This window comes from Drosophila suzukii, chromosome 3 (genome assembly GCF_043229965.1).
Source record: "Drosophila suzukii chromosome 3, CBGP_Dsuzu_IsoJpt1.0, whole genome shotgun sequence".
NCBI lineage: Eukaryota > Metazoa > Arthropoda > Insecta > Diptera > Drosophilidae > Drosophila > Drosophila suzukii.
In genome coordinates, this window is record NC_092082.1 from 76619870 (window position 1) to 76640697 (window position 20828).

A 20828-nucleotide genomic window follows, 5' to 3' on the forward strand; every position below is an offset into this window, starting at 1 on the left:
CTGATGCCCGTCTAGCTGGACTGCTCTATTGGACTGCCGTTTTGCAACACCGCCACCACAAACGCACACCACCCATCTCGCTCGCACACCCGCTCCGCCAACAGGACAGTCACTCTCGGCGGTCAACTCACCACCCGTCATCTCGCTCGCACACGCGCTCGAAAGGCCCCGCATTGATTGGGAAAAAATAATCATCGCCGTAGTCTTCGTCGGGTCGGTTCCGTTTATACTCGCAGTGCGCTGGTGCTGCTTTATTTCGAGACAAGGGACACACAATCGAGAGAGCCATATTTAAGCATCAAAGTTCTTGAGGCGCAACGCAGCTTTTGTGTTCGTTTTCGTTCAATTCTAAGCGAGCAGGAGATTTATTGAAAAACCCCAATTCTGTGCGAAGAACAAAAGAAATACGCGAGACACCAACACCAGCGAGTAACCATCCAACCAAACACACACACACACACCACCCAGAAAATCAAATTTCAATCAGAAAATGGCGTTAAAAAGAATCAATAAGGTATGTGAAAAAAGAAAAAAACCTAGAAGTTCTGCGAAACGGGTTAAAAACCGAACTTTTAGTTAAAAGTGGGGAAAAATGTGAACAGACATGAATTTGGACGGGAGAAAAATTTTATGCAAGAAATGTGAAACGTAGGTACTCTCGAAGCAGGGCAAAGCGGAGACCGAGAAAGAAGCGAGCAAAGGGGAGGAAAAAAAAGCTGGCGTTACCTTAATTAATAAGTTTCTAATTAGAATGAGATTAGAAATTTTAGGGTGGTGAAAAAGGGCCAAGGATGTGTGCGTGTGGTGGGCAAGGCAACGTGTGGTGCAGTCATCGTCGTTTCCGTTACTTTTGCGAGAGTGTGCGTGTGTGTGTCTGTGCGATGATGCGTGCGTGTGCTGTGCGTGAAAGTGCAATGCAAATGTGCATTGTTTGTGCGAGAGTGTGCGTGCGAGTGCCGGGCACCTGGATGGATGCATTTGCATTAATGCAACTATACGGCGGAGTTTCGCAGCTCTACGGGCGCTGTTACCCAATACACGCTGTACACGGCAGTCGCACACACACACTCTCAACCCCACCGCACACACACACACCACACGGCACTAACACACTTGCAAACGCATACACTGCCAGCGCCGCAGAAAGATCCAGCAAAAAATAAAACAGAGCAAAAGCAAGAAGCGTATAAAATTAACCTAACCCTACTTTTTGCGCTGATAATTCAGAAATAGTGTTGCCCCAAGTATATATATAAATATAATATATATGTCTACATAGGTGGAGCGTGGCCCTAGTGTGCGTGCTTCGATAATTATTTTTAAAGTGCCTGCGCGTCGTTTGTCCTTGTCCAGTAATGCCTGCCCCCACCCCCCATTCTGTCTGGAAATAATAACATTTTCGGGGGCCCATCATCGCCATGCTAAAACTTCTTGAAAAACATTAGTAATGTCTTGTAGTTGTGTGGAAATTTTACTTGGCGAATTGGGATCTTTTTTTTAAGTTTGCAGCCGGTTATCATAGTCATACCCCCACCAACACACGCGCAAATACAAAGTCTCGCCATCACTTGGCTCGCCATTGCATGCCGTCTCGCTCTGGCCTTGGCACCTTCCCTTTGCTGGCGACAGCTGAGGCCGCTCTCTGTCCCGCTCTCGCAATGGGGCAGAGCCAAAGAGAGCGCAAGTGTGTGCGTGCTGGGTTCAGTGTTGCAAAACACCCGACAGCCGAAAGGGGCCCCCCAAATAATTAGTTATAAATTATAATTAAGCATAATTTAAATACGAAATGAGCGGTGAATGCGGAATTTGTACATTATCTCTGTGAGCGTGAGAATAGCGTTAAGTATGCGAGTGTGTGTGTGTGGGGGTCTGCTGACTGTCTCGACGTCGCAGCGCTGCCGGCGTCGGCGTCATGGCCATTGAGTTTTTCCTCGTTTTACGTAGTTTTTCCTCTATTAAAAACTTTTAATTCCTGGCTAAACGAAAACGAAATGGCAAACCGGAAATAAAAGTATATTTTCCAGTAGAAACTGAAAAAATCAAGCACGCCCCCATTTTGGGGCTAATTCTTCAAGGTTTTTTTTTTGTTGACCTGGCCTCATTTGCCAAAAAAAGAGAGTTAAAGTGCGAGAGAGAATAGTCGGCTTAAATGCGGATCAAGCTCTCTTGGAACGCACACTGAACGAAAAGTCTAGTTTTTAACCAAAGAATTTTATTAAAGTAAAATCCACTCTAAAGGGGCTTAAATGTTTCACCGTTTTAGGAACTTTGGTTCCAATAATTTTTTTAAGATCATAAAATGTCCATAAATAATAATAAGATTATGGTATTTTTTTTTAGTATCTTGAGTCTACAATCAGCAAATTGGAATTTCTTTCCGTGTACAAATGTGCGTGATTGTTTTTGTTTTACCTTATTTGTTTTGCCTTTTATGACTCATAAGTGGTCTGTGACTCCAACCGAAAAAAGAAATGTTACAATTTCTTGTAATTTATTTTTGCTCAACAGGTATAATTCTCGAAATGAGTGAGGGAGATGGGGCGAGAAGAAACACGGGGTTTTTTCTTTTCGCGACGGCTATTTTTGTTGTGTTCCACTCAAATTTTGGGGTGCCGTTACAAACACACGCACGCACAGAAGCTCTAGCTTCTCACTCTTCTTTCTCCTCGGCCCCCACCTTTCACTTCACCCCTGAGCCGCGCTCTTCTTTCGCAGCTCATCTTCATTATTCTTTTTTACATATATATTCTTTTTTTCTTTCTTTTTGCCGGTTTACCTTACACCTTATTCTCTCTCCTCTTTTTGTGCCAGTGTGTGTGTGTGGGGCAGCTGTGATAACTGAAGAAGAGGCAGGAGAGTGATAGAGAGAGGGGGGAGCCGCTCAGCTGTGTGCGTGCGAGTGCAACAGAGACGGAGCGAGTGGGGCAGGGGGTGGGGCAGAGGGAGACAGCGCCATTTGTGGTCCGGGCCAACGAACTTGATTTTTCACGTCTCTCCCTCTCGCTCGCTCTCGCCTCGGACGCAACTCTCGCATAAAAATGTTTATTTTGTATCCCCATATTTCTGTTTTTAAATTCTGCATTTAAAATTTACATCATTTGCATGCCAACCACACAAATTGTACACACACATCCTCCAAAACACGGGAGATATCGGTGCATTATAGACCAAAACAAAAGAACAAACGACAACCGGAAAACACAAGCAGATAGCCATAAAGTTTACCTTTTGACTTTGTATTTTCCACTCTAAAAAATCTCTGGGGGGTTCCATTAATTAAAATAGTTAGGTTTTATACCACTAAATGGGGTTAAGATCATTAGATATTCTAGTTATGTATATTAATATCTAAAAAAGATTTCCAAAACTATACAAATGTTTTCACATTCTGAAAGTAAGTTAGTAGAGTTTTTATAGTAAAATCTAAAATCTTATAGTTCTCCCATCATAGATATGCAATTACTAATATATTTCCTTTGTTTAACAGGAGCTGCAAGATCTGGGCAGAGATCCACCTGCACAATGTTCAGCCGGTCCAGTTGGAGATGATTGTAAGTATGGTTAATGTTATTCACCATTTCGAAAATTTGCCATGAGTCAGCAGTATGTTATGGAGCTCTGAGCTAAGTTTTGATTTCGCCATATCTTGTGGAAGCTAAGAAAGCGAAAAAAATATGGGAAATATTTTTGAGTTGCCAACTTAAATTTAATATAAAGATCATTAAACGAAAATCGTATAATGTGTCTAAGGCAAAATATAGAAATGAGACATTATGAATGGTACTTCTTATATTTCTGTAGACTAAAATAAAAAAAAAACACATCATAAGTTTCAAAAGAGAGACAGTCGACTCATTTAAGAATAATAAAAAACTGAGCTCTGTAGAGAGAATAATGATATATAAAGGAAAGATTTGCGTCCCGAAACCGCTAATGAAAAATGTAAATATTATTGATGGACTTTCAACACGTCATGGATTTCTATCGTGACTAGCCATTTCTACAACTATTTGTGGTTCTTTTTGCTTGTCATATGCTAATTTGGTATTCTTTTACACCGAGTTTGGATTCAGTTCTTCATGTTGTGATAGCGACGGCCTCCAAACAGCTGATCGCCATGACTTGGTTCTGGTTTCAGAGCTTGTTCTTTTTTTTCGCCGTCTTGAACTCGATTCAAAAACTAACGATGCCGACTTGCAATTAGTCAACAAATTCACACTGGTTTTGGATCGGATTCAGTTACGTTATAACACGTACATAGAGCGCTACTGAATACAGACAACCGTTACTGAAAAGCCTTCAAAGAAAAAGAGTTGTCAGCCATATGGGGGTCACTCTCCAATGACGTCACTTAAAAGTGAAATCGTGTAATTCATAGCCTTGCAGAAGTCGATTTTTGCCAAAAAGAAAAGGGGTATAAGCATACTCTGTTGTTATTAAAATCTTAGAAGAAAGAGGTTAGGATACTACTTAGGATTAGGAGCATTTCTTTCAAAAACATCTGATGTATTTAAGGTTAACCAATAATATTGGATATGAAACTTGTACACGTAATGTATTTCGCCTTCCTTAAATTAAATTTTAAGGAACGGTTTCGAACAGCTTTCAAGATTGCGTCTTTCGCTTTTATATATATGAAAATGTTCTTGAGAAATGCTGAAGTGTTAACAACCTAGATTTGCTATATGACAGCATTTTCCATGGCATTTTTCTTTGTGGTTCATTTCCCTGTTTGGCTGCTCGTGAGGAAATTGAACTCATTCAAGTTCCCCATGAGACAGTGAATAATGCTAATTGTCATCGTTTGTTGATAATTGCGACCAGTCGAGCGATTTCACTCGATTTCTATTATCAGTATTTAATCGTCTTCATTATAAGTTGTATGTATATAAACGTAAAAGTTTTTATGTACATCGAGGTACAAATTCGTTCGATTTGTTTCTCCCCAGTTGTTATCATTTCGTTTGCATTATCATTCGGCAGTTTCGAACCCTTGTCCAAAAGTTTCGAGTAACCGAAGTAGAAGACGGGCATTGCAGTGAAGGGCGGGGCCTATTTTGGTTTTGTGGGTGTTGCTTGGGTGTTAAATTTTCCCTCGAGTGCAATGACAACTCCCCAGCACTTTTCGCTCAGTGTTGGGTTGTCTTTCTATTCGTGTGCGTGGAGTTAATCCATTGAAATCGTAGCACGGCAAAAGAAACCTTATGATTTAATCATGTATTTAAAATGGAATTGATTGAATGCTTTTGAGCTAAGCTACCATAGAGGTTTTAAACTAAGTTATTCAATTGATTTACTTGGTAGACTTGGAAAAAAGTTGTGGGTGCAATTGAAAATGAGTAACTTGATTAGAAAGCTAAGCAAAGCTTTTATAAATAGTGTGAGTAATCACAAATTAACATTCCGTTTTAATTAAATCATCAACTAGACCATTAGTTGTGAGTATTGAAATCAGTTTTTATATATTTGCATTGCTTATATCTGTTGACTCCCATCTGAGTTTCTATCTCCTAGCAATGCCCCGAATTTATTGATTATTGTTTAAGTGGCAATATCATCATGGCTGTAGCTATGAGATTACTTCAGTCTGAGCTATGGCAAATACAATGCCGTCGCATTCCCCGCTCTTCAACTCCACACTGCAAATGGACAAATGAACATTTCGTGTAATTATGGTCAAGGCAGCAGCTGGTTACCGAGGGCCCAGTTCCCAGTTCTTCTCAGTTCTCAACCAAACAGAGAGGGTTTCCCCAACCGTATTCGTTCAGTTCCCCAGGATGACATTGACGATATAGCTAGTGGCTCTGTTTTGGCCATGGTTCTGAGCCAACTGCCGCACGTTCCGTGCTCTCTCTTCATACAGTTTGCTCGCAGAGTACAAGGGTACTTATATGACCAGTTTTCAGAGGCTACAAGGGTATATAGAATTCGTGGAAATATAAGCCAACAAAGAAATGCAATTACATGAATATATGTTTCTTACATCCGTGCTGTTCTGCTAAAGTAATAGAAATTTAAATTATATAAGAAAAACTGTTGTTCATATATGGAAAGAAAAGAATTGTATATAGATGTAGATATTATTCATGATAATATTAATATTGCTCTAGTTTTCTTTATTATTTAATAATTTAATAAATGACCTTAAAAACTACTTATTGTTGATAATCAGTGATCAGAATTGTAGATAGATATATATTTCCATGATAATAATAATATTTCTTTGTGTTTATCTTTACTATTTATCGAAATATCAAACCTGAGGGAAGTTGTCTTTAAAGATTACTTATGGCATACATTGCTTTTCGAAATTCAGGTTGACTACAGGGTATTTTCCTGTAGATATACGCCATATAAGCGCCTTTGTTTTTGTTTCGAGGGAGAGTCGTTTGGTGCTTTTTCTGCTGCTGACGTCGCTGCCAATTGTCGGTGCCAAGGCTCTTTGGCTGGCATTGTTTGTGTTTGTTCTTTTGTGGAGGAATCGCCAAAGAGCGTGGCCATGGGAAAGGAAGTGCTGTTGTGGTGGGGTGGTGGGAGGTGCTGAGAGAGTGGTGCATTTATTTAGACGAGAGCGAGTTTGCTGCATTGAATGCACATACAGTAAGACCTGGCTAAAGGAATTTTGCTAAGCAATATTTTCAATTTTACTTTGAAAAGTGAGAAAAGAGGTACATGTCTGTTTGAGATACAACACTTTATTGATTGGTTTTATCTGAAATCCATGCTATATTTTAAAATGCTTACCGTTCTGCTTTTCTAGAGTAGCCAATTCAAGGGTATTTAAAGTTTTCTATTTTGTGCCTACTGTATACACAATTATTCAACTCCAGGGCAGATATAGGACTCAATGCAAGTTAAAGCAAACAAAAAACGTTTTACTGCAGATGAATTTTTTGTTTGCTCTCTAGCTTTCTATCTCATTACCTTAAATGCGTTCTTACAAGTGTTTAACTAATGTATTTCTCTTTCCTTACAGTATTTCACTGGCAAGCTACAATAATGGGCCCGGTAAGAGGAATATAAGATCAGCTGGATGAGATCAAAATGGAGCTACTAATGGATCAGCTTAATTTTGAGCCTAAACCAATTTCAATTGATTTATTTTGCCTTTGGTTTGCGGATTGGAGTTCAATAATATATCACTTAATGCAATTATAAAAATATTTCAATACATTTAAACGTGATAACGAGGCAATACCTAATTGTTACTTAGCTGTATAATAACAGTGTAAATAAACTACACCAAGATTATTTAAAAAGATTAGACTGAGTAGATAAGAACTTGCCTTGCGGTAATCTTTTAATAGAATGGAATTCCTTTATAGAATAATATTGCATTTTGTTTACAGTAAAAACAGTTTAAACATTCATTCATTCTAAAACGCACGTACTTTTATATAAATTTGGTTGAAAATTGGTTAAAATAATTTGTATTGCCTATATTGTCAGCTGAGCTCCATCCGTAATCTACCAAAGTGAAAATAAATTAGTTTTTAAATATCATTTAACTAACAGACATTTCCTTTTTCTTGCAGCCGGACAGCCCTTATCAAGGAGGTGTATTCTTCTTAACTATACATTTTCCAACAGACTATCCCTTTAAACCACCCAAAGTGGCTTTTACAACGCGCATATACCATCCAAACATCAACAGCAATGGATCGATTTGTCTCGATATATTAAGATCTCAGTGGTCGCCAGCATTAACTATTTCAAAAGGTGAGTCTAGCTGAACTTTCGAAATTAATATAAATCTAATGATTTTCTCTTTTTCTTGCAGTCTTATTATCAATTTGCTCTCTACTCTGTGATCCCAATCCAGACGATCCTCTTGTTCCAGAGATTGCCAGAATATATAAAACCGATCGGGAAAAATACAATGAGCTGGCACGAGAGTGGACTAGAAAGTATGCTATGTGATGCGTTCCAGATTGCAGCAGTCCAACAGAATCAGCAAATTCAACATCAACAACAACAGCAGCAGTAAAGGCAGATGCAAATGCAGATGCATCGGCAACAGCAGAAGCAACAACAACATTAAAAGCAACAGCAGCAACAGCAACAAAGATAACATCAACAGTTTACAATAGTCAGAATCAGATGAGGATGAGGAGCTGCAGCCGCGGCATTGTTAATGGCAATGGCCGCCGTGCGGTTGACCACAACAATAACCACAATATCAGCAGGAACTGCGGCCACAGCAGCAGCAGCAGCAACCACAATACCAACAATCGCCAGAGTTACAGCAGCAACATCAGCAAGAGCAACAGCAACTGCAGCAGCAGCAACTGCAGCATCAGCAACATCAACAACCGCCTCCGCAGCGGCATTAGCATTAGGAACAGCAACTTGGGCGGCGGCGGCTACAACAGCAGCAGCGGCGGCAAACGCCAGCGGACCGGAGGCCTTGCAGCAGCAGCAGCAGCTGGAACTGGAGCAACAACTGGCAGATTGGTGGCTAACTGGGAATAAATGTGTTTTGACCGAACAGAACAGAACAGCATAAACGGAAATAATTTAATAATAATTACTGAAAAAATTATGTAAGCATTAAACATTAAAAGCTAGACAGCTACCAACAACAGCATCAACATAATAAGTTTAAATACAAAGAAAAACAAAACTACAAATAAAAATCAGCTGGAAAAATTATTATTATATTATTATATTTAAAGAACCGGAAAAATAAAAATTGCAAAAATTCAATTTAACATCAAGCGCCAATGTGAAGAAAGATCGCGAACCACGTTCGCTTTCTATAACTTCAAATGTGTGTAATCGATGAGGTTTCAACAATTTTTTACTTTCTTTGTCTTCAAATTGTAAAAACTTAAATAATTTAATTTTCTGAGTTTTTGAACATTTGTAAAGCTGTCTCTAATGTACATTTTGGTAATTATTCAATTTGGTTTGACACGCCTTTTGTGAATTGTTTATGTTAATTTGCTTTGACATATCTGAGTTTGCTTAATTTAAAATTACTAAATAGATGCTGCATTTGTTTCACATTTTTATTTCATTTTGTTTTTAATGTTTACAAAGTTTATAATACACTACTCTTTCCATTTCTTACTTCTAAACTGAAAGTCAGCGGTTATTCAGCTTTTTTGAATAATTATCATGTTGTAAAGATGAGGATGGGTTTCGCGATAATTTTTATTAGGCCATCTGCTGGCAGTTAGGCTGATTTTGATTTATATTCTCAGAGGACTTTGAAATGGGTTTGCTGTGAGCTTTTGTTGTGAAAACAGCTATCTTATGGCCACGACAATGCCAAGTGACTGCTTTCTTAGGTCAATAATTACACTTTTAATGGTTTTCGTCGAGTTGAAAGCATTTAACGATGCTAAAAGTCAAGGAAATTTTAAAACTCGGTCACGGCGAAGGGCATTTGCTAAGGTAAAGGAAAAAGTATAAATATTCAGCGAGTGTTGACATATGTAAAAGCAATTAATTATTCGCAGACACCATGGAAAAATAAAAATATTCAAAGAGCGTTGGCGAATAATATGGTAAAGCGTGGTGAAAAGGTGAAGAAAATATTCCGTAAACTTTTGAAGAAACAAGAGAGAGAATAGAAGTCTATAGAACTCGGTCCTGTGATTTACCAAGAGTGATACCTCGGAAGATTTAAAGATAGCTTTTTAAAGAGCAATGACAACTGAATCTTAAATATTCAGGAAACGCTTTCGAAGTTCCAGTGTAAAATCTCCGATAGAGGCAACGGCCACAGCATGCTTAATTAGCATTGAATCAATTCAAATACTAAGTAAAAAAGAATCGTGCTCGCGCCGCCAAAGCTTCGTCGAGCTTTTGCGATCTCTTGGAGCCCCATCTTCTCTTTATAGCGATTCGGATCTCTTTCTTCCAAGGCAAATAACACACTCGAGGTCTGTGAAAATATTCAGTTGATATTTTTGCCGCGTTGCGAGAGGTGTTCGCGAGAACTTTTCAGCTCGAAGTGAAATTTGAATTCCTGTTCCGTGTGTGGCCAAGTTAAACAAAAGTAAATGAAAATCAATTGAAGGTTATCTGGACCCTCGGGAATGTCAATTAACGACTGCAGTTGTGGGCACACGTGCTGCGAAAGCTGCCTTTGGGGGATTGACCTGGAAAAGTTTTAGAAATTTTGGTTATGCAAACGTTTTTGTGAGAGAAATGTGTGCTAAAAAAGAAATGAACTCAAAACTGCAGCCGTGGAAACAAACGCTTGTTGCTAAGCACACAGAAAACAATTTTATGAGTGAATTGGAATGAAATAAAATGGAAGGTGTCAGAGAGAAATTTGGTGAATTCTGTTAGGAAATTTCAATTTTAATCAGTAAAAATAATCTACGTTTTCTTTTTTTAATAAGTAATATAAAGTCAAAAATATCAAAACATTTTAATCACTTCAAGATTACGAATTATGATTTGCAATTCAAATGTCATCCCTAAAGAATAATATTAACAGTTTTGTATCCCTTGTTTTTATCTTCATTTCCTTTAACACGAAGATTACCCTTACCAACAAAGCTGGACTTACTGCAATATAAATAGCCCACTTCTGAGACCTTTTATGAAAGGTTTCTTCCACCTATAATCAGTTAAGCTTTGAAGAAAGTCCAAGCGATAAAGAGGGAAAAATAGAGCGGCTACAAAGAGAGAGAAGCTCGCTGTCTTTGTTGTCTCCACTCGAACATGGCAACACGCTCCCCACTTGGCACCATTCAAGTTGTCTTTTGTTTAGAAGCTCGACTCAATTTTCGCACTCTTCTGCGAAATGGGGAGGGGGTGGATAACATGCCGGTCTCCAACTGGCGACTACAGTTTAAACATTTACCCGGACACATGATCTCTAACCGAGCTGAATTTCTGTAAATTCCATCAGGCTTCCAAGTCGCCATGAGTCCCCGTCCCCGAGAGAGTCTTGAGGAAACAGAACTATCGGAAGAATCTTCCACCTGCTACTTACGGAAATCTGGAAAGGATTCCGCGGACAACTGCTGGGTGAGTAGAAGAATTCTTGCGTCTAAAGAAAATTATCTTAACGGGTAAAGTTTACTCAGCAGCAGTTTGGTATTATTAGGGGGTTCCAGCAAGTGCAATAGGATTTTAGGTTTAGGTTTGCTTAAATTACGCCCATTGATATTATAATTTCAGTTCGGCAAGTTCGGATCTACCGAATTGTAATACTTAGAGCTTGGATAAAAAAGAAAATTAAGATAAGAAACAAAATATAAGGTAATTATTAAAACGTATTAACGATCCCGAAAATATTTTGATGATCCAAAAGGTGAACACCCTTACAAAGTTTTTATGATATCAGAATTATGATGTATTCATTAAATGGACCCGGAAACTGCCGGGTTTCAGATCCGCTCATGTTCCCAAAGACTCTAAACGGCACGTGCATCGCATCACATTCAATCACAGCTGTCAGACCCCAAAAAAGGTGAACCAAGAGTTCGAGATAACCTTACACGAAAGTGGCAGAGTGCGCGATTTTCGCCACGGCCCCAGGTCTACGGCCACTAGATCTCCACGAATGGAGCCAAGGTCAAGTGGGTATTATGTATTTGTAACCGATTAGAGATTGCAACACACCGATCTCTGGTTATGCATTATGTTTACACACATGTCCATGGGCCTTGCGAAAGTCCCCACGGTGAATTCCTGAACTTCGACGAAAGCCGAAACCTGTTTTTGGGCTCGATTTTCAGATACGGTTTTCGGTTTTTATTTATGTCTCCCGCCAGCGATAAAAACCCATCATGCATCCGTCTGTACTGAAATCGTGTAAACAATTAATGCGAATTCGAGAGAAAAGCTCGAGCTTTCAAAATTGTGCAATTATTGTTTACAAAAGGGTTCTCAATGTGCACCCAATCATCAACTCGATTGGTTATATAATATGGGGGCTTGTCTTCAACGAAAACAAACATGGTACACGCACAAAAGTGGAAAAAATAAATTAAAAAAAAAATTTTTACTATAAAATAAACTTGTAAGATCAATATAGATATCTATGCAAATATATCATATTTTCAATCCATTTATATATGGTTTCATATGGCTAAAAAATAGTAAAACCCCAAAAATTTCTTTGAAACTAATTCTTAAAATTAAATGTAAAGGTAGCTTTAATTTTTCTCGGTGTATTCGATAATCAAACTGACTTGACCAAAACAGGCCTCTTGCACAAGAAGCGAAAGCTCATCAGCCACGATATTTCGCATAATTTCAGCATAACTGTCTGCAGAAAAATCTGAAAAAGACCTCTCCCCAGTGGAAAGATTGCTCAGCATTTTCGACTCGATAAAATCATATTGCAATCGTCTCTCGGCTGCTGCGAAATTTTAGAAAGCTTTCCCGCAAGCTTTTTTTGATTCACATCATTGGCCACATTGGATATCGTGGGGTTTTCAGTTGCCAGCTAGTTGGCAATCGCAACGGTTTACTTTAAATCCGCGCTCAGTTGAAAAACTCCTCAAGGAGTCGCGAAAAACTTGGAAAACACTGTTTTGAAATGCCCATTTTGGTGTAATTTAAGTGTTGAAATATACTATTTGTATGCGAAAAAAAGGGAAAACCAGAAACTTTTAAAATAAACCTATAAACTTACACATTTCTTTAAAAATTCCAAATATTTTTACCTGTTGAAAAAAATTTACAAAAATGGAAACTACAATTGTTACCACAACAACAACCACCGAACTGAAATGCACTATTCGCGGCAGTAAAAAGAAAGATGTAAGCTGGGTTCCAAACTCTAAAAATCCTAAGTGTGCATTGTAACAAAATAAACAATTGACTAAACTACGTCAATGGATAATAATTGAATGTCGTATCCTGTTTATAGTTGGCATTCCATTATATTTTCTATTTGCCTACCATTACCATGTTTGCTTGCTAGAATCTGGAATATTTTTGTGAAGTGTTTGTTCGAAAATATTTAACGAGTTACAAGTCAAGTTGTCACGCTCGTGTTCTATAGTTTTTTTAAAACTTAGTTTTGAGTTGGAGTGTTTTTAAATTTTGACTTTATTGAGATATAAATTTTGTTAGATTTAGGGAAGCTTGACTATATTTGGCATTGATTTGTGATTTGATTTCAAGTGAAAACTTTTGGTTCCACACTCTTGAACAAATATTTAATTATTGAGAAATGGAATTATGTAAACATATCCATTTCAATTTTAGCAAACAGCCAAAGCCAAAGTACTTACTAATATTATTATTTACAAATAGGTAGCAATAGCTATTTTTTACCCATTTAGTAACTCTTTAGCTAAGTATGTTAAGTGTTTGAAGAAGGTATTATTATGCAAAACACAGTTGGATAACTGTAGTTACAATAGTATGTTTGGTACTTTACATATTAACCAAGTTACAAATAATTGGGTGTATATTAGGTTTGGGACTTAAATAAAACATGTAGTTTAAGGGTTGTTTTTAAATATTTATTTTAATAGTAGATTCACACTTAAGGAAGTAATAAAACTGTATTTGATTCTCGTTGATACATTTATGGGCTCGTCATTTGCTGAGTCAAGTGCAAATGCTCCCCAAACACGGAATGCAAAAAATGCAAAACAATCTGTAAACACAACGTCATCGAATTGGATAAGATACTTGCTTTTGCACTTGCACTTGCCCTCCCACACTTGTTGTTATTGTTATGGTTATGCATTAGATTTTAGAAGCTGGATAAACAAATTATAGTCAAGCCCCCTTTTGCACCTGTTGTTGTTGTTGTTGCTGTTTGTTTATGGGGTTATTAGAGGTGTTGTTATTGTGGCATTTCTGCAATGCTCGGTTGTTAGATGTTGTTTACACACGAAACCGAAAACCCCAGCGAAAAACAACAAACAGCAGCAACTGAAAAAGCAGGAACCGCAGAAAAGATAATAATAAAATCAGCAAACAAATCAATTTTCGACTGCAGTTGCTGTTGGCTAAAAATATATAAAACCGAAAACCAAAAACCGCCAGTTGCCAACGTCTGTTTATAAGGCGGAAGAATCTAATGTATTATCTGTTCTTGTCCTCAATTCAAATGAGTTTTGAGTTGCCGCTAATCGATAAGGTTTCTTTTCTATTTTTTTTTAATTTTTTGAAATCTCTATTTCAGATCGATGGTCAACTGGTTACGGACTCTACGGATGCCTCACATCAATTTCCGTCCAACGAGGAGCCCAATATTCTGGGGCATGGACCCAACTATGACGAGAAGTTGTCCAAATTCAAATGGCTCTGCAATTTCGACGATGTGAGTTAACCCACTCGATCTTGGGGGTCAATTTGGCGGCAATTGTCGCGCACTGAATTTTAATTGATAGCAAATTGTATTTGGCGAATTGACAAAAAGCCACAGCCAGGGACAAATGCGAGTTCAATTCATTGCTTATTTTATTCCAAATCAATTTAACAATAAATTATATATTTTTTATCGGTTTACATGGCTTTAACTCATACTTTGGCCCATTGTTATCGTCATATGACCAAATAGCCAGCGATGGCTCGTTGTAAAATGGCCAAAACGCCTAAATATGTGAAATCCACCATGGCGGTCGAGTTGGCAGCAATTGCAAAATAATACAATTAGACAACAAACAAACCCAACAAATGCCAACTAAATCAAGGTCGCGACCAGCAACAAATAAAAAGCTCTACAACTGCGAGCATTAAATATTTAAATAGCGGTCTCAAAAAAAGAAGCTAGTGTGATTTTTAATTTTTGGAGCTGTGCGTTACATGTCTGTGAAAATCCCCAAGGTATCGAATTTCTGGGATTTTTTGAGCCGTACTGTTAAAAAGCTCTCGAAGCAATTATCTTTATTTTGAACAAGTTCCCAAGCAATTTTAAACCAGACTTAAAGTGGGTTCCAACAAATAATTGCTTCCGATTCAAAGGCATAAATATGACTTAACTATAAATATAATATATTATTAAAAAATATTTTAAATCTTTTCAAACAACTGCCTCAGTTTTGTTAAATTTAAAAACATTTGTTTGCAACATTCCTAGCCAGATAAATTGGATTAATTTATTTATTTTTAATTGAACAAAGTGGAAAGCTTTTTCGCTTTGAATTGGGCGGGATGCCAGTGCCAAAAGGTTCCCTCCATTTGTTTTAACGTTTCTATTTTATTTGGTATTCTTTGTTTTATTTTCAATGCTGCGCATTCGATTTGCATGTCTTATCGGCTTGGAAAATTTCGTATTTATTTGGAATGTTTATTCAATTGTACTTTTTTTGTTTTTTTCCATGCAGGCACCCAGTCACTTGAAGTTCAACCCTTACATCCGCCGAGGTTACCGCACATTCCTATCCAATGCACAATGCCTGCAGAGCATTTTCTGGTGGACCAATGAGACGGTAAGAATTAACAGAAGAAAAGTATTATATATTGTTTCCCATTTAGGAGATACTTATTATTACATAACATCTTATACTTAATCTTATTATATTTCCAATTATATGATATCTGTCTTTAATGGAAATCTTCTAATCAATCATTTGTTTATAAATATAAAGATATTGATCCTAATCCAATATGAATTCTTTATGTTGAATTTAAAAAATATGAAATTAAAGTATCCTATTTTTCTAGATCAATATCTGGAGCCATCTGGTCGGTTGCATCCTGTTCATTGGCCTGACGATCTTTGACCTGCAATTCCTGCGCCTCCACGCCTCCCTGAGTGACCAGGTTCTGGTGGTCTGTCTGCTGGTGTGCTTCTGTCTCTGCATGCTGATGTCCGCCATATACCATATATTCTCCTGCAAATCGGAGGAGCACTACGAGATCTTCCTATCGGTCGACTTCCTGGGCATCTCCCTGTCGCTGGTGGCCATCTACATCAGTGGAATGTACTATGCCTTCTGGTGCCACACCTTCCTGCGCACCCTGTACTCCACGATTGCCTTGGGCATGTTCGCCCTGGCCATTGCCGTGCAAATTCCACGACTGAATGTGTCCATGAACGGCAAGGTGGCTGTGCTGTTGCTGTGGTCTGCTTATGGGATCATTCCCCTGGGTCACTGGGCTGTGGCCATGGGCGGCCTGGAGAACGAGCTAGTCAGGGTATGTACTATAATAAGTGAAGAGGATAACACAAAACTCCAGTTAGGCAAATATATATATATTTCAAAGACTTGCCTTTACCAAAAATATATTTGATAAGATGGAAAGCGTTGCATTAAAGTACAATCAAATATTAATTTATATATCGCATTACAATAGTTTAAAAATGTTTCTAGAAAAGTACATTACAAAGCTGTTAAAAAGGAGATTTACCCTTTTTTAATTTTTTTTTGTAAATTTTAAACTTGTTTCTTAACCTACATAAAAAAACAGATAGCACTTGTACTTCGTAACCTTTTTTTATCAGGGTTGCCAGATCTTAGCACTTGGCAATATAGTGTTGCCAATTCCTGAAATACAACCCTGGTATTGCTATCCTTGATTTCTAACTTTAATACTTGACAACAAAAAGTATTCTTCAAAAAAATATTATAACATCCCTGTGTAATAATACATATTTTAGAAAAACAACGTATACATTCCATTGTATCATCATTTGAAAATAATTACTAAAACGGTGAGATTAACTCTTTAGGAAACTCAACAGAATTTTAAAAATATTTTTAGACTAACTGATTTTGTTCCCACTCTTCTTACTTAAGAATCATTTAATTTATCTTATGATTTATTCTATTTTTGCAGCTGATGGTGCCCCGCATCGTGGTCATGTACCTGCTCTGCCTCATCGCCTTCGTTTTCTACGCGGCCAAAATCCCGGAGCGCTGGTTCACCGGAAAGGTGGACTTCGTGGGCCACTCGCACAACTGGTGGCACCTGATCATTGTGGCGGCCTTCTACCACTGGCACAACACCGGACTGGTCTATGCCGAATATCGCCTGAACAATGGCTGCAGTGCCCCCGTCCTCGCCTGAGATTTAAGATCGTAAATCCAAGATCCGAGGAGCGGAAATGGCAGCCACAACGGAACCGGGACTCTTGTAGACTCTAGCATAGTGTATATAGTTTATGGGGCGCTCTTTATCCGCTAATAACTAATATTTAGTTGTAGTTGTTGACCGATATGATTAATTTATGTGTAATTTACCGACTAGTTAGGGTTTCGTGTTAGTCAGTCCAAAGAGTTGGCATCGCACGAGCGGATAGATGGTTTCTCTCTTTACTTCCTAATTCATTTCATTTTAAAATACAGTGTCTACGAAACTGCATGTGTCTTGAGCTGAAGCTGTGTTAGTCTTGTTGACTCAATTTTTACAAATACTTTAATTGCAAATACAATATCAAAAGTACAAAACAAGCGAAATGGTTGTATTCATTGAATTATGCACCTATCAAAGAACACAAAAATTTAAATTGTATATCTCTTTTGTCGAAAATATACTAGAGGAAGTATAAAAAAGTAAGTATTGATTCAATACTTAATAATATAGAGTGATTATATGTACATAGATACCAAGTATTGTCGAATTTGAAATTTAAACCCTTATTAATACCAACGAAAGCTTCAAGTTTATACTTTGGTAAGCATCAAGTTAATACTGGTTTCAGTTTAAATATCATACTCGGGAGTTTAGGGGAGTTTTTAAAATATTTTATAAATAGTCATAGTCAATATTGGCTCAAACTTAATACTCAACGGTTGAATTGATGTATTAATATAACAATAGTTTAGTTTCTATGACTATTTTTTCGGTGTGATGGATCATTATGATTTCAAAAATTAATTTTCAAGACTTGCAATCGAATTCTGACCATAAAAATCTTTCATTTTAGATGGTTTCAATTGCCAAACGATTGCATATGTGGGCTCTTAGATGTTAGCCCATAAATACAACATATGCAAATTTTTTTTTCGCTCATAGTTAAAAACGATTCTCTGGAACATTTTTTGAGTGACACCAAGTGTAAAGTTAGCTCAATTTAGTGTAACATAATCAGTTTAAAAGCTTCGAATTGTTGCGCCTATTTGAATTAGTGGCCCCAAGCCGATAAGAAAAATACCATTTTATTATAGCCTATTCCCACAGAGATCCGTCCAACGGATAGTTCATATAGTTTTGGCTGTTCCAGTTAATCCGCAATAAATAATCGATGAATTTTCTGTTCAACTCCAAATTTTTCTTCTTGACAGTGCAAAAGTAAGCTTACACTGCAAAAACGTGAAAGAAATATGTTGCAGCTCTTTGATTTGCGGCTAAATTTGAATTATTATCGAATGGTGGATGTGGATGTGTTCTGTGGTAATCGGAGTTTCGCACTTGTCAAAAATTCCAACTGTTTCCCAGGGATGCGGGCGAAGATGTGCCAAATATCGATAGTCGCTACGAAACATCGATGATTCCAAGCTCTGCAAACATCGACTATCGATGTCTCCAACGGCTCTCCGCCACCTCTAGATCAGCCAAAACAAATTCCAAACTCAAATCGGACGGTTATCAAGCGCGCTACTCGCTGCTACCAGATATTCCGGAACCGAGACACATATTTTTTTCTGAACCAAAAAATCGGGTTATCGTTGTGACCGACTAATAGGGCAAAAGGGGAGTTTAATTCCTCGTTAATTAGTTTCAATTGGGCGAAAACAAAAAAGAAAAGGAGCCAAACGATTACAGCGAGAAATGGAAAGAAGAGGCAGCAGCAGCAACTGTGAGCAGTGATCGTGTATGCTTGTATCCATCTCTATCTCTCTCTATGTGCGTGTGCTTGTGCTGGAATGGAATGCAGTTACGAAAAAAATAAATAAATAATTGAGAGCGCCCGCGCTCTCCGCTCTCTCCCTGCGCTCGCGTGTGTGTGTGTCTGTGGTGTGCCAGTGTGTGAGTGTCTCCATTATCGCCGGAGTAAAAGAAACGGAATGAAATGTCTTTGCTAATGTAAACAGCGCAAAGAGAAACCCCCCGAAAAAAGAAGCTGAAGCAGATAGCAAAAAAAAAAAAAAGAAAGAAAGGAAAAACCCGCGACGCGACGGCTGAAAAGTAAAACAAAAGTTTTCTCAGACTCCCAAATACACAGAGAGAAAAAAAACGTACCAAAATGCCGAATCTGCAACAAACCGCTTCGCAATCGCAGCACCACCTGCATCCCCACCACCTGCGACCCCACCACCAGCAGCAGCAGCAGCAACAACAACACGCGCAACATCAGCAGCAGCAGCAGCAACAACACCATCATCATCATCAGCAACAACAACACCACAGCGATTTTCCACTTCCCGATGGCTGGGATATTGCCAAGGATTTCGATGGCAAGACCTACTACATAGACCACATCAACAAGAAGACCACCTGGCTGGATCCCAGAGATTGGTAAGTGTTACGAAAAACAGAGGAATTTTATATAGGAAAAACACAGCCACAGAAAAAATAATATTATAATACATATTATAATAAGAAAATCACAGTTCCAATAGAGAGTTTCGAAAATAAATTCCTGACCAGTCTAATAGCACAAAAAAAAACCGTTTATAAAATCTGAGTTCCACAAGAGATTAAGATTTAGCTAGTTACTAAAAAATTCATAATTGAACCTACTTTGATGATTTTTTTATTTAATCTCCAAGAATCAGTGAGACAAACTATGCAGTTAGTAGCAATATTTATAAGAATTTATCAGAAAAACTCCCAAAAATATTTACTGATCTGCTAGAATTCTAGAACTCCAACATTGGTATTTATATTATTTATATTATACTTGGTATATTATCTTTATATAGAATTAAAGTTTATAGATCTACAATAAGTCAGATAGCTCTTCGTATATTTTTAATGTTTGGGATTAACGGCATAAATTCTTATAAAGATACCCCCAAAAAGTATAAAATCCTTAAAATACGGCCATGACTGGCTAATAAGAGTACGCCTAGAGGGGTTCCAAAAGCCTTCAAAACAAGGGATTAATATAATTATTTAGTTTAATCCTAAAATACCGTTTTTTATGCTTAAAAAGTATAAAACCCAGGTGAGAGAGCGGCAGTTCGCCGATTCAGGAAGCTTGGGCAAACAAGCTGAAAAAACCCATACAAATTCCGATTCCGAAGCGCTCTTGAACCGGAAAGAAAAGGTGCGTGCTGCAGCTGTGTGTCGTGTGTGTGTGTGTGTGCGAGTGTGTGTTTGTAAAGGAATGCGATCGGTGGGGGCAAAAAGAAACAAAAAACAACAATAAAAAAAGAGCAGGCAAGAGGCAGCAGCGAAATAAATTACATATTTTAAACAAGGCAACGGCAACAGGCAAAACAAAACGGAACGGGGAAAAAACTTGGAGTAAACATTCCGATTCGATGATTAAGACTCCAAATATAACTGAACTGAACTGAGAGTGGCAACAAACAAAAAATGAATTGTAAAGGCAAAAAGACAAGAAAAAAAAGACAGGAAAACGAGAGAGCAAAAGTTAAATAAAGCTCGGCGAATGATCTGCAAAAAAAAGGAAAACAAAACCAACAAACTCATACGTAATGAGTGCGAGAAGGAGAGGGAGAGAGAGCGAGCGAGAGAGCTGCGATCAGGCCATGTATCTCATAGATACATTTTAGTTTGCCGTTCGCTCACATTTTTTGTCTTGCCTCTCGCTCGCACTCGCACTCGCTCCCTCGCCCTCTGCCCCCCACACTCTCCATCTCTGTCGCTCGCTCTGGCCATAAACAATTGCAAAATGTACGTAGGAATTTTTGCAGTTTCGAAATAATTGATTTCCGAAATTCTTCGCCCTCTCGCTCAGTTCAATCTTTCGATTTTCACAGAGAGAAAAAGTAGATAGATATTATAACAAATATGATATATACCAGATTTTAATAGAATTA

The 20828-nt window shown here is 37.9% G+C and overlaps 4 protein-coding genes across 5 annotated transcripts in view; 3 read left to right on the top strand and 1 right to left on the bottom strand.

Moving 5' to 3' along the window:
- Positions 1-20828, bottom strand: part of UQCR-C1 (Ubiquinol-cytochrome c reductase core protein 1) — a 289718-nt gene that overhangs the window by 172087 nt on the left and 96803 nt on the right. The window lies entirely within an intron of this gene.
- On the top strand, positions 186-8652 carry eff (ubiquitin-conjugating enzyme E2 eff). Its single transcript, XM_036818180.3, has 5 exons — positions 186-514; positions 3488-3551; positions 6977-7008; positions 7536-7719; positions 7781-8652. Exons 1-5 carry the CDS (start codon positions 491-493, stop codon positions 7918-7920), a joined length of 444 nt encoding a protein of 147 aa, XP_036674075.1. The 5' UTR covers positions 186-490; the 3' UTR covers positions 7921-8652.
- Positions 9853-17327, top strand: LOC108015605 (progestin and adipoQ receptor family member 3). 2 transcript variants are annotated; one of them, XM_065867249.2, is made up of 6 exons: positions 9853-10006; positions 10871-10989; positions 14114-14251; positions 15258-15362; positions 15598-16071; positions 16714-17327. In XM_065867249.2, the coding sequence occupies exons 2-6, from the start codon at positions 10885-10887 to the stop codon at positions 16942-16944; spliced, it is 1053 nt and encodes a 350-aa protein (XP_065723321.1). In that variant the 5' UTR covers positions 9853-10006; positions 10871-10884; the 3' UTR covers positions 16945-17327. The 2 variants fall into 2 exon arrangements, with proteins under 2 accessions (XP_065723321.1, XP_065723322.1); XM_065867250.2 differs by lacking the exons at positions 9853-10006; positions 10871-10989 and adding an exon at positions 12436-12732.
- kibra (WW and C2 domain containing protein kibra) overlaps positions 18424-20828 on the top strand; it is a 28234-nt gene continuing 25829 nt past the window's right edge. Inside the window, exon 1 of the mRNA XM_036818150.3 lies at positions 18424-19335. Coding sequence (XP_036674045.3) covers positions 19064-19335 — 272 coding nt within the window. The 5' untranslated portion in view covers positions 18424-19063. The remainder of the gene's footprint in view (positions 19336-20828) is intronic.

Coding starts and splice junctions, on each gene's coding strand:
- LOC108015605 (XM_065867249.2), top strand. CDS start 10,885: ATGAGTCCCCGTCCCCGAGAGAGTCTTGAGGAAACAGAACTATCGGAA. Junction 10,990..14,113: donor ATTCCGCGGACAACTGCTGG/GTGAGTAGAAGA, acceptor TCTCTATTTCAG/ATCGATGGTCAACTGGTTAC. Junction 16,072..16,713: donor TGGAGAACGAGCTAGTCAGG/GTATGTACTATA, acceptor CTATTTTTGCAG/CTGATGGTGCCCCGCATCGT.
- eff (XM_036818180.3), top strand. CDS start 491: ATGGCGTTAAAAAGAATCAATAAG. Junction 3,552..6,976: donor CGGTCCAGTTGGAGATGATT/GTAAGTATGGTT, acceptor CTTTCCTTACAG/TATTTCACTGGCAAGCTACA. Junction 7,720..7,780: donor AGCATTAACTATTTCAAAAG/GTGAGTCTAGCT, acceptor TTTTTCTTGCAG/TCTTATTATCAATTTGCTCT.